The sequence below is a fragment of the Helianthus annuus genome, chromosome 9, assembly GCF_002127325.2.
Source record: "Helianthus annuus cultivar XRQ/B chromosome 9, HanXRQr2.0-SUNRISE, whole genome shotgun sequence".
Classification (NCBI taxonomy): domain Eukaryota; kingdom Viridiplantae; phylum Streptophyta; class Magnoliopsida; order Asterales; family Asteraceae; genus Helianthus; species Helianthus annuus.
In genome coordinates, this window is record NC_035441.2 from 157565418 (window position 1) to 157578879 (window position 13462).

At 39.4% G+C, this 13462-nt stretch overlaps 1 protein-coding gene across 1 annotated transcript; it reads right to left on the minus strand.

The window, feature by feature from the left end:
• Nucleotides 1-11992: 11992 nt before the first annotated feature.
• Nucleotides 11993-12917, minus strand: LOC110876574. The gene is made up of 3 exons (XM_022124741.1): nt 12881-12917; nt 12087-12802; nt 11993-11998 (listed from the first exon to the last, which is right to left on the minus strand). Exons 1-3 carry the CDS (start codon nt 12915-12917, stop codon nt 11993-11995), a joined length of 759 nt encoding a protein of 252 aa, XP_021980433.1.
• Nucleotides 12918-13462: the final 545 nt, after the last annotated feature.

A 13462-nucleotide genomic window follows, 5' to 3' on the forward strand; every position in this document is an offset into this window, starting at 1 on the left:
TTGAATATTTCTTGAGGCTTTATATCGTTGCTGAAGTCAATTTTGAGGTTAATATTTATTAAATACCAGTTTTGTACACTCAAGTGCATGTAATATACTCAAAGCCCAAGAAGGTTGTATGATTGCAATATTTTTACAATCTTTTAATTTTGCTTTGTAGAAGATAAAGTTATGGGAATGATTTACCATCTTAAACTTTGGCTTGTAGATCTTCCTAACGGGCACTTGGCATTAATCTACGAGAGTAAGGGATTATTTTGTATAAATGCCAAAAACAACAAAGAGGAATAGGTGTGAACCCAGCTGAACCGAGTCACGGTACCTGAAGACATCGAGGATCTGTAAATGCGGACAACTCTGCTTAGCAAAGAGGAATAGGCGGAGGGCATATTTTGTAAGTAATGGGGGGTGGCATTTTAAACCTGTTTAGCTGACTGCTTATACTTATTGCACATGAGTGATTAGTTTTGTTAATCCAAATTTTAATTACCTCCTCATGATCTGTAAATGCAGGCAACTCTGCTTAGCTGGCGAAAAAAGAAGACATTAATGGATTACTTGTGGGTGGTGCTTCATTAAAGGTATTACTATCTTATCTTCTTTTTTTTAGTTCATGGCCTAATGGTTCATGTTTATTGTATGAACTATGAACACATTATGTTAATGGTTCGGCGGGCCGGAGAAATCAAGGCCAACCGAGATTTCCATGCTTCACCGGCCGAAGAAAACAATCTCGCTTCACCGGCGTCTGTTCATATGTCGCTTCACCGGCGTCGTTGGTTCTGATATCACTTACCGAGCCTTCAATTCAATATGTCGGTTCAAATTTGCATCCTTTTACCCTTCTATTTACGAGCGGTTGACTCGCCCCATCCGTTTGAATTGAAGCCTACTTTAAGCCTCGAACTCAAAGCACACCTTTCCGACCACATCTCTTTTGGGCTTTGATTGACTACTGGTGAGAGATAGGATCATAGATTCAAGATTACATGTTCTACACCCAGTTTGCTTCCAATTCGTACCACTCGCGATTAAGGTAACCATTGGTCACTAATTAACGATTTGATTTCCGGTTTTCCAACTAGATAAAATACCAGTAGATATTATATATTTGTGTTAAGCCACCCGCGAAACTCGCGGGATCTTAGGCTAGTTAAATATATAGAATAAACTTTAAAAGAATTGACTTTTTAACCAATGTTTATTACTACTAGTTTTGCTGACGTCATGTGTTTCGGCGATACGGATAAAATAATAATGTAAAACAAATGTTATTTGAAAATAAAGAAGCATGTTATTTAGAAAGCCTAGCCCTCAGAATTCATTTAATTTGTCATCATACCATTTTACCACACCAAACAAATACTCTAGTTTGAATATAACTTCATTTTTAACAAAACTCATACTCGAATGTCGTGGAAAAAAATTAAACACAACGGCATACTTAAGTTTTTTGAAACAAATACATAGGTTATTAAAGAAATATCAAATTAACCGATAAAGGAAATATGATATATAAAAAGGGAAAAAGAATTAATTAAAGAAAAAATAAACGAGAATGGAAATATGGTTTTAAAAACAGTAAAATAAAATAAGAAAAATGTTAAATCTTAAAATATATATAATAATAAACTATTACAACATTAAAAAGCTATTTATTATTATAAAAATAAAGTTACTATTCATATTTGCTCGTCAACAATACACACACACACTAAAGATCAAATACAAATACCTTGACGTACAAAACCTATGAACTTAAAGTTTTTCTGAAAAAACGCGGTAACATTTTTGTAATTATTTACTCGTAGAGTAATTATCAAAATTACCCTACAAATAATCTTGTAGGATAATTTTGATCTTGTATGGTAATTTTTGTAAAATGGTTTTGTAGGGTAATTTTGATCTTGTAAGATAATTTTGATCTTGTGTGTAATTTTGTAGAGTATGATAATTGCTTTACAAATGATCTTATAGGGTAATTTTGAATTGTATGTTGTTTTATAAACTTGTAGAGTAATTTTGATACACTTGTAGAGTAATATTGATAATTACCCTACAAGATCATTTGTAGGGTAACTTTGATAATTACTCTACAAATAAATAATTACGAAAATGCCACCACGTTTTTTTACACTTTTTAATGTCTTTCGTACGTTTTGTACGATAAACCTATTTGTACATGAAACTCTCTATATATAATGATGTCTACTTTTTTTAACCAAATGAGACTCACTTACAAATTATAATATACTTTCATACAGTCATATTAATATACATATTCTTTTTTGAAATGATTTGTTTCATTTACTTTATGTTAAATTGTTTAATTGTATGTTTATGTTGATATTTTTAATTATTATTTAGGTTAACATGTAATTACTTAACTTTGATTTCGTGTGTATTCGCCTTGTATTGACTTGAACCATTTTGACCAACTCATATTTTATCCCCTGCTCAAAAATTAGGGGTTCATTTTTTCTATTCGCACAGGATCCTCGATTCTTAGGGATAACCCTGTCGTCTTTTCTTTGACTGAGACCAGCATGGCAACAAATTTTAAATGAAGATACCACAATTATTAACTATTTTCTTTCGAAAACAATGTGATTATGTAGTTTCAAAAATTTAACTAGTTATTATCCCCGCATATAAATTATATACTTAGATAGTCTCTATTACATGAAATAAATTTCAGGGACCTCTCTCCTCTATGTCGAAAAGCTAACAATCAGCCCTTCCTCTCCGCTCGTCTCTCATGTACATTCCTTGCTATTACCCGTTTGTGAAGATGGGATTTCATCCTTGTTCTCTCTTCCACGTTGGCCATTGATTTCTTATACGAGCATGCGATGAAGTTGGTCTTACAATCAAGAAAGAGGGAATTAAAAACGATTAGAATATTAAGTTACTACCGGATTAATAGATTTAAACGTTACTTACCTTTATTTATTACTAAAGAGTAAAATGCTAAAATCGTCCAAAAGGTTTGTGCTAATTTGCTAGTTACATTTTATATGGACACGTGACGTAATGATTTTGTTGAGATTTCCATCCAAATCACAAACCCAAATAAAATGTATCGTTAACTCAGGGATGATTTTAGAAGTTTACCCAATTATTTTAATTTTTTTAGTTTTTTCCTTTAAATAAAAACAATAAAAATAATCATAATTATAATATATACACGCATTTATTTTTTAATTTTTTTACCTTTAAATAAAAAATGAAATTAATTATAATATACACATTTATAAATACACACACTCCCTCTTTTCTCTCATCTCTTCTCCACCACCACCACAACCACCTGCCACCATGACGATGGTGAAGGTGACATGCAGTGGAGGTGACATGCAGTGGCACATGTCAGAGCACGGCTGTGCCTCAATCGACGGCTAATCGACCTAAAATCGATGGTGGGTGTTGGGATTCTGGAGGGGATCGAGGGGCGTGAGATTCTAGGGCTGTGTGTGTGGAGTGGATCGAGGATTTCACGTGCAAAATCGACCGGGTCTGTACCGGTGAGGCACAGAGAGAGAGAGAGAGACGTGATAGATGGGTGGTACTGTACCCGTGAGTGCACAACAATAAAGAGAGATGAGATCTGTACCGGTAAGTGCAAAGAGAGATGAGAGGTATTAATGTTTGGTATGACGAGTTGAGGAGGTGAGATGGGGTACGAGTGCAAAAATAGAAGAGGCGGTTGTTGTGGCAGGTGGTGCTCGTGGTGCTGGAGGTAGAGAAAAGAGAAAGAAAGAAAGAGAGAGAGTGTGTCTAAAAGAAAAAAAATGGATAAAATTAACATAGTAGACTAATTATTCACATTTCTTGTGGGTGTTTCCATTGTGTGATAAATATAATATTTTTAAAGTCTTTTGAATTTTTTTTTTTTTTTTTTGCATATGTAATCAATTCAAAACATACATTCAAGCTTTTCAATGTGACAATGGACGTGCGTATAATAATTCACGGCTTTTTCATAATCTATTTCAAACTCATGGCACTGAATTTCATTTTTTCTTCCCTTACACGTGTTAGCAAGAGGAGAAAGCTAAATACACAATCCACACTATTAATAATGCTATTCGCACATTGTTGCTTCAAGCATCATTTTCGTCTAAATTTTGGACACAAGCCACATATGGCAGTTCACATACTTAATCTTCTTCCCACTATTACTCTTTCATTTCGAACCCCATTCGAGATGCTGTATGGTTTCTTTCCTTCTTATGCGCACCTTCGTGTGTTTGAATGCCTATGTTATCCAATCCTCTCCTTCACTGCTCCAGGTAAGCTTGCGTCTCGTTCTTCTACGTGTGTCTTCCTTAGACCATCACCTAATCATTGCCGGTGTTGGAGTATGGATTTCCTTACTCAACGGATCATTATTTCTCACCATATCACCTTTGAAGAAACACATTTTCCACACAGCTTCCCTTGTTCTATAGAGTAAAATATTAAGTTTTTCTCTTATAGATACGCATTTCATTTTAGGGTTATTGGATTTTAATAATCTTAAGTTTCATCTGTTAGCCGATAATAATTCAAACTTTAAAAATTCTCTCCAACGATCCCAACTTATAAGAATTTGGCCCTTATTAATCATTTTATAACATATAAGAATTTGATTTCCTCAATAGATTTATGTGCATCTGCAAACTCTTTAATTGAATTAAGTGCACCTGTAGTTTGAATAGGATTAATGAGGATCAAATTCTTACAAGTTAGGATCATTGTAAGGAATTTTTAAAGGTAGGATTATCGACCAACAGGTGAAACTTAGAATTATTAAAATCAAATAACTCTTCGTCAACTTTTTAAAGCCCGACTGCTTTTCTCTGCAACACTCGCTTTTACTAACGACTTTTGGTAGTCATCGTTTCTTATTTAACGTAATTTTTCCAATACGCAACTACCGTAGATTTATGACCCTTGAGTTTTTTTTTTTTTTTTGGTATATAATCATTTTATTTTTGGTGGCATATCGGATGGAAGCGACTTTTCTTACCTACCTTTACAATATTTATTATCACATTATTTTGTGTCAAATCTAATCAGATGTGACTATTTTTAAGCATTCTATCTTTACATCAATATTTATTATCACATTATTTTGCGTCTAAAATCTAATCAGATGTGAATTTTTTTTTTTGAGTATTCTATCTTTACATCATCAAACTCAAATAAATACATATGAAAGAGGGGAATAGGCTCAATAGAGTATATTATAAGATAACTATTGGATTAGTTACATGATAAATGTTAATTGTATTTGTTTATTTATTTATTATCAAAATAAGTTAGTATCCAATGTATTACATGGGGGTGAAGAAATGTAATGTTATATATATATGTAGTAATAAAATCATGTATTTAAAAAACGAACGGGTTGAACAACCCGTATATTACACGAGTTGAATAAAATATAATGTAATCCATTAACATATACAACCGTCAAGACAATGGCAGATTTAAAAGAAAAGTTGAGGGGTAACGCGGCCTAATTTTTTTTTTTTTTTTTTTTTTGTTTAGGATACATAAAACGTTGAAGAAAAAAATTAGTACTAAAAATATACTTTGCAAGAAAGTTGAGAGGTACCTTGGGCTACCCCGCCGCTATGTTAGATCCGGCCATGTGTCAAAATATTCATGAGTTTAAATTTTGCCATGATGGTTATAAATTCTGAAATTAACTTTTAAAACATTTTCTTTAAAATTTATAGTGTTTATGAAACAATAGGATCCTTGATCCCTCTCCCTCTCTAGGGTTTCCATTATATAATAAACTATAATCCCATAATTTAGGGAAGCATACAAAGAATATGGAAACAATAATCAATACAATATAATCTATACAAATATGTTATCTATTACACCCCCGCAGTCGAAGCCGGAGGTGACCGAAGGCTTAGACTGGCTCGAAAATCTTCAAATAGAACACGTGGCAAGCCTTTGGTGAAGATGTCCGCAATTTGATAACGAGAGGGAACATGATGAACTCGAACCTCACCCCGTTGAACCTTTTCACGTACAAAATGAATGTCAAGCTCAATATGTTTAGTGCGTTGATGTTGGACTGGATTCCCGGAAAGATAAACGGCACTAACATTATCACAATAAACAAGTGTGGCACGAGACAGGGGGCGCTGTAATTCCAGAAGAAGGTTGCGAAGCCAGCAAACTTCTGCAACGACATTGGCCACACCACGGTATTCAGCTTCGGCACTTGAACGAGAAATAGTGGCTTGCCGTTTAGAGGACCAAGAAATAAGGTTATCACCATAATAAACACAATAGCCGCTAGTAGATCGACGAGTATCAGGGCAGCCGGCCCAATCAGCATCCGTATATGCAATTAGTTGAGGGGATGTGGACGGGCCGAGCGTAAGACCAAAGGATGTAGTACCTTGGATGTAGCGAATAATACGTTTAAGAGCATTCCAGTGATCCGTTTTCGGTGCATGCATGTGGATGCATATCTGCTGTACGGCATAACTAATATCCGGGCGAGTGAAAGTGAGGTACTGAAGAGCACCAGCCAGACTTCGATATAAAGTGGGGTCATGAAAATCCGTACCGGCATTGGCACTAAGTTTGGCATGCGTGTCAACCGGAGTATGAACAGGATTGCAAGATGTCATGCCGGCTCGCTCAATAATTTCCTTATCATACGACTTTTGAGAAAGAAACATATTGTTCTTGTGACGCGTAACGGAGATGCCGAGGAAGAAGCTAAGGGGGCCGAGATCTTTCATGGCAAATTCCTTAGCGAGATGAGACATTAAATTGCCGTGAAGTGTGTCGGAAGAGGTGACCAGCAGGATATCATCCACGTATAAAAGAAGATAAGCAACCTGTGAACCCTGATGGAAGGTGAATAGAAAAGCGTCACATTTACTTTGTACAAATCCCAAGGTGAGAACAAAGTCGGTAAAGCGTTGGTACCACGCCCGAGGTGCCTGTTTCAACCCATATAACGACTTCTTGAGTCGACAGACATGATCGGGATAAGTCTTGTCCCTGAACCCCATAGGTTGATACATGTAAACAGTTTCTTGTAGGTTACCGTGAAGAAATGCGTTAGTCACGTCCAATTGGTGTACCTGCCAAGACTGAGAAAGAGCAATGGTTAAAACCATACGTATCGTTCCCGGTTTAACAACCGGGCTAAAAGTATCCCCACAATCAACACCCACTTGTTGAAGGCGACCGTCACAAACTAATCGCGCCTTATAACGTTCTAATGACCCGTCAGATTTGAACTTGTGTTTAAATAACCACATGCTTCGGATAATGTGCATGTCAGGCAACCTCGGAGTTAATTCCCACGTCTCGTTCTTGATAAGAGCATGGTATTCGTCATTCATGGCTTTGAGCCATACCGGATTGGACAAGGCATCAGTTGGGCTCTTGGGAAGAGGAACGATGGTGGAAGCATGAAGGTTTAGGCGGGCTTAGGGGTGTTCAAAAAGCTTGCGGCTCGCAACTCCCTCGAAGCTCGCTCGAAAAATACTCGAAAAAAGCTCGACTCGAAATCGGCTCGGTTATAAACGAGCCGGCTCGGCTCGGTTATAAACGAGCCGGCTCGGCTCGGTTATAAACGAGCCGGCTCGGCTCGGCTCGATTTGAAAACGAGCCGAGCCCGAGCTAGGCCTGGCTCGGCTCGTGAGCTCGTGAGCCGGCTCGGATTAATTTATATTATATACATTACTTTTAATGGATAGATAAAATTGTGAATCTGGTAGCTTATATATTTGGATCTTAAAAATGTATTTTGTTAGTTCTTACGATTAAATTTTATCTCAGCATTATATATTAATTTTGAAGGATACATAAAATTGAATCTATGGATACATAAAATTCTGAATCTGTGGAAACATAAATATGTGAATCTATTGGCTTATATTTTCGGATCTTTGCAGCATTAAAACATGCTTATCACATAAGAAGTGAAATAAAAAGGTAAGGGTTACATATTCGCCACTTTCAAATTTAGCAAAAATCACAAGATTAATACATAGAACATGATATAATCAAGATCCCACATCGCTAAGAAGAGAAAGCATGAGAAAGAACCTCCCCTATAAAAAGCCAGGGTGAAATCATCTAAAGAGTTAATAAGCTATGCTTATATGTGTTGTTCTTTGGTCAATAAAAGTTGCATATTTTGCCCTTTGGCTTAGTTACTTGCAATTTAGTCATGTTTGAGATCATTTTATACTAGTAAATTTAATTGTTCTTGATAAAGTCGAGCTAAAGCGAGCCGAGCCGAGCTGGCTCGAATCTAGTTCGAGTCGAGCTCGAGCCCCAAACCTTAGCTCGATTTAAAATTCGAGCTCGAGCCGAGCCAGCTCGATTTGAATTCGAGCCGAGCTTGAGCTAGATCTGGTTCGGCTCGACTCGGCTCGTTAACAGCCCTAGGCGGGCTTTAGGCTTGACAATGCCGTCCATCGCGCGGGTGCGCATGGTACGGGTGTTTATGGTGGACGGAGGTGGTGGAGTAGTGAGGTCAGGCTGCGGTTGCACGGGTGGGCTGGTATGGGCGGTGGGTGGTGAAGGTTGGGCTATGTGGTCAGGTTGGGCCGGAGCAGGTGAAGTGGGGGGGCTGAAATGGGAGGGTGGTAAGGGTGGGCTGGTTTGGGCCGATGTGGAGGGTGGTAACGGTTGGTTGGTTTGGGCCGATGTGGAGGGTGGTAACGGTTGGCTGGTTTGGGCCGATGTGGGGGTGAAGGAAGGGATTTGATTGGGCTGGTTGGGGACGGATGTATTGGGCTGAGTGAAAGGCTGGATGTGAGGCCAAAGGATGGGAGGGAAGGTGGTTAGGAAATCATAGTTTGGGGAAGGGTGGATCGTGTTGGCGAAAGGAAAGGTTGTTTCATCAAACGCCACGTGACGAGAGATGATAAGTTGTTTAGTGTGAAGGTTGAAACACCGGTAACCGCGATGGTTCGGTGGATATCGCAAGAAAACACAAGGGGTAGATCGTGGGTCAAGTTTATGAATGGTAGTGTTGGGGAAGAGGGGATAACATAGGCATCCAAAGACGCGCAAATGGTCATAGGATGGTATGCGTCGGTAGAGGGTTTCAGTGGGGGTGTTTTCGGTCAAGTGTTTAACGGGTAAGATATTTAGGAGGTAGGTAGCGGTTTCTAAGGCATAATGCCAAAAGGTATTTGGTAAAGAGGCATGAGTGAGTAAAGTGCGAATCATGTTATTGATAGTCCGAATCATACGTTCGGCTTTACCGTTTTGGGAAGAGGTGTGAGGACATGAGTGTCGAAAAGAAATACCATGTGTAGCGAAAAATGTTTTGAATGAATGATTGACATACTCGGTTCCGTTATCACACTGAAAGGTTTTGATTGGCCGTTCGAATTGGGTGGTTATTAATTTGTGAAAATGACAGAATGTGGTGTAGACTTGTGATTTATTTTACAGCGGGTAGGTCCATAAAAAATTAGTGACATCATCAATGAACAAAATATAATATCTATGACCATTAGAGCTCAAAATTGGAGAAGTCCATAAGTCACTATGAATTAAATCAAATGGATAAAAAATACGAGTAACAGAATTAGCAAAAGGCAAACGAGTGCTTTTTCCAAGTACACAAGATTGACAAATGTTTTTATTTAAACTGGAGAAAATAATAGACGAAGATGACTTGAGAGACTGTAAAGGAGCACGTCCAGGGTGGCCTAGACGTTGATGCCATAATGTAGAGGTGGCAGCAGCAAAGGTGGTTGGGAAGGTGGTGGTTCCAGGTCCAAGCACGAGTGGGTAAAGTTCACCGCTGCTGTTGCACCGAAGGATAGGGATCCGGCTCCTGTAATCCTTCACAAGAAAACCAAAGGGGTCAAATTCGACAGACACAGAGTTGTCGGTAGTGAACCGACGAACAGAGATTACATTTTTAAGCAGTTTGGGAGCATATAAAACATTTTTAAGAACAAGGGGAGGGAATGGGTTGGGTAATGTTTTGGTGCCTTGTCCAAGTACCGGGATGGTGGAGCCATCATCGTCGATAATTTGTTGTCCCATGCTATTATTAGAAAAAGAGTGAAAATTATCAGAGGTATTAGACATGTTACCTGTCGCCCCGGTATCCATAAAATATGTTGGCTCATTCTGGTTCAATGACATTGCATTAAGTGCCTGATCGATGTCCGTTGGAACATATGCCGCATGATGAGCCTGCGATGGTTTGGACCCTAAAATTCCTGCCCCATTGTTGTTGGCTTGCCGAGAACTGGTGGTAGGATAGGGACATGGAGGCGAGGCCCACTGTGGAGAATACTGTTGTTGCGGCCCGTTAGCCGACCACCCATAAGGAGGTGGCGGCCAGTAGTTGTAAGGTGGGTATGGTTGGGGCCAATAGTTGAATTGTGAACGCCCTCTGCCGGAGCCATGCCGACCGCGACCACGACCACGCGACCGCCCACGACCGCGACCGCGGTCAGAAGATGAAGAGAAGTCCGCGGTATTGGCTGGGGCTGGGGTTGAAGGAGCCGGGCGGGTGGATGTTTGAAGGGCCGTGCCCGCGGCTTTGGCTACATGAAGAGCCTGTTCCTGTTTGTGTGATTCAACGAGACATAGTTTGGAGCGGGCAGTGGCGAATGGCGGCAGTGGATCTTGACCTTGAAGCACGGTGCCGATGCCTTCATACTGTTCGGTGAGACCGGCAATGAGTTGTAGAACGAGGGCATCATTGTCAACGGGATTTCCGACGCTAGCTAACTGATCGGATAGCACTTTAAGCTCTTGACAGTAGGCCAAAACATTAGGAAAATTCTCTAGACGAGTAGTAGTGAATTGATGGCGAAGATGAAGAGTGCGAGCACTCTTGTTGTCTTGAAACAGGTTCTCAAGGGTAGTCCATGCATGGTAGGCGGTCGTACCAGGCTTGATGATAGTGTGTACGAGATCCTGAGAGATGGTTCCGTAAATCCATTGAAGGACAATGGAATCCAGGCGCTCCCAGGCTTCGTTGGCAGCAGAGGTTTCAACGGTTTTATCTTTATCTTTGTCGGTGGATGAGCTGGCGGCAGGTGGCGGGCGGGGTAGTAGATGATCGTAGACTTGAAAAGCCTTGCAATGGAGTTTAAATAATTCCGACCATGTAGACCAATGGCCGGTTTCCATCTCTAGTGTGACGGGGATGGCGGTTTTAATGTTGGAGACCGTGACGGCCGGGTGGAGAGTTTTGGATTCCATAGCAAAGGAGTTTTAGAGGAGACAAGGGAGGGAGGAGGGTTTACAGCCGAGAAGAAAGAAACAGGGGAGGAGATCGGCGTCTGGGAAGAGAATTAGGGTTGTTCCTGGTCTCGTGATACCATGAAACAATAGGATCCTTGATCCCTCTTCCTCTCTAGGGTTTCCATTATATAATAAACTATAATCCCATAATTTAGGGAAGCATACAAAGAATATGGAAACAATAATCAATACAATATAATCTATACAAATATGTTATCTATTAGTTTATTATACAATATAATCTATACAAATATGTTATCTATTAGTTTATTATGTGATGGTATAATTTCGAATAACATATATTTTAACGAGCATAATTTTATATTCGGTGTATCAATTCATGTCCTTAGACGTGGTTAAGTGTGTATCAATTATATATTATATATTTGGTTAAGTTTTGATTTGTATATGATTTAATGCAAAATCGCAAATGTTAAAGACTTATGTAAAATATTTTCAAAGGCTAAAGGGTATGGGGAGACTCATCCCCATGAGGATAGGCTATCACATAAGCGCTATATTACCGGCTTATGGAAGATGGGCCTCCATGCATTTTGAGTGGGGGGGGGGGGGTGAAGGATGAGCCTACCCCACCTATTATTTTATAATTTTCTAAGTTTTTTTTTTAACTTAATAAAAACTTTAAAAACATTAAAAATTACAACATAAAACAACCTAAATAAATTCATTTAATAACATTAAAAAAAATTACATTTCCTAAAAATAAAAATTACTAATCCTAAAAACGAAAAACATAAAAAACGCAAAAAAAAAATTACGATACAATTAAAAAACTAAACAACCTACGACGTCCATTTTTTCTTCACCTCTTCTTTCATCCTCCGATAAACCTCGCGTTCATCCTCCGGAACCGAGTCGAAATCCAACCTCATAATCCTAAAATCCTCCGCTCGAGCATAGTCGGCCGACACGGTTTTCTTGTGAGTATATTTTTCGGCCGCGAACTCTTTGAACGAACGGAATTCGTTTATCAACTCGTCCATTTTCGATGATGCCTTCGAGCCGCCCCCTCCACTCGAGTCGGCCCCTTTGCGCTTTCCGGCCGCCTCTTTTTTTGCTTTGTCCCTTCCGGTGGGACGTTCCGACTCGTGAACGGGCAAGACATCCTCGTCATCTTCCGGGTCGTCATTTATGTCGATTTGACAACGAGCGGTGGAGCCTCCCGCACTATAACTTCCAGACTCGGAAGTTTTAGTCCGTTTGGCGGTTGCGACCTCATTTGGAACCGGCTTCCATTTTTGTTCTTTCCTTACAACGTTCCATGCTCGGAAGTGCGGGAAAGGCGTTGAATTTTGAGAGTCCCACTTAGCGATAGCAAGGTTAAGAATGTCCTCGTCGTTACTCCCACTAGGAGGACAAGTGTAAATTTGGTTATAAATCCCGTTAAAGTTATTGATGACCTTGCTCGTTTTACGCCACTTTCCCGAGACGGATTCGACATCACGAGCCGGACCATGCTCCACAATCGCGTTAAATCTATCCGTTGTCGCCTTCCAAAAACTACTACCCGTTTGGTTGTTTCCTAAATTTTAAAAAATATTGCATTAGTAAAAATAAAAAATAAATGTTTTAAAATTTAAATTAAAACTTTGGTTCATACCGATTATCGGGCAAGTAGAGGACTTAACAAACGCCATTGCTAGCGCCTCCTCCTCTACTTTCGTCCAAGGTCTCCCCTTTGCTCTCAAACCGCTTTTTGGCGCGGTTTCGGGTACGTTTTCAACCTTCTTCCCCTTCCCCTTGTTTTTTTTTGCGCTTGAGCTCTTGCGGTGGCGATTCAGGGACGACTTCTTCATCATCATCGTCAAGTTGAACCGGTTGGGAAGTTGGCGGTCGCGATTGGAGTTGTTCAAACGAGTTGCGTTGCATGATTTGTTGGAGTGCTTGGTATTGTTGCATTTGTTGAAGTTGAGACATTTGTGAGAAGGCGTTGGGTGTTTGTTGGAAACCCGAAAACGGAAATTGCGAAGCCCCCCACGAAGGATCCATAGTCGGAGTGTAAGCGGGAGCCGAAAAAAAGTTAGGTTGGTTCGGGTTGGGGTTGTTTGGGTTGAATGGATTCATGATTAGAGAAAATGGTATAAAAAATGGAGTATTTTTTATAAAAATGGAAGAAAATTGGAGAAGAATGGGAGTAGAATGGGAGAGAATTGTATAAAAATGGATGAGATAGAGGGTATTT

What these genes read in the sequence shown, in the direction of transcription:
- LOC110876574 (XM_022124741.1), bottom strand. Translation starts at nt 12,917, where the DNA reads ATGGCGTTTGTTAAGTCCTCTACTTGCCCGATAATCG. An exon ending in CTCTACTTGCCCGATAATCG is followed by an intron (nt 12,803 to 12,880) that starts GTATGAACCAAA and finishes TTTAAAATTTAG; the next exon opens with GAAACAACCAAACGGGTAGT.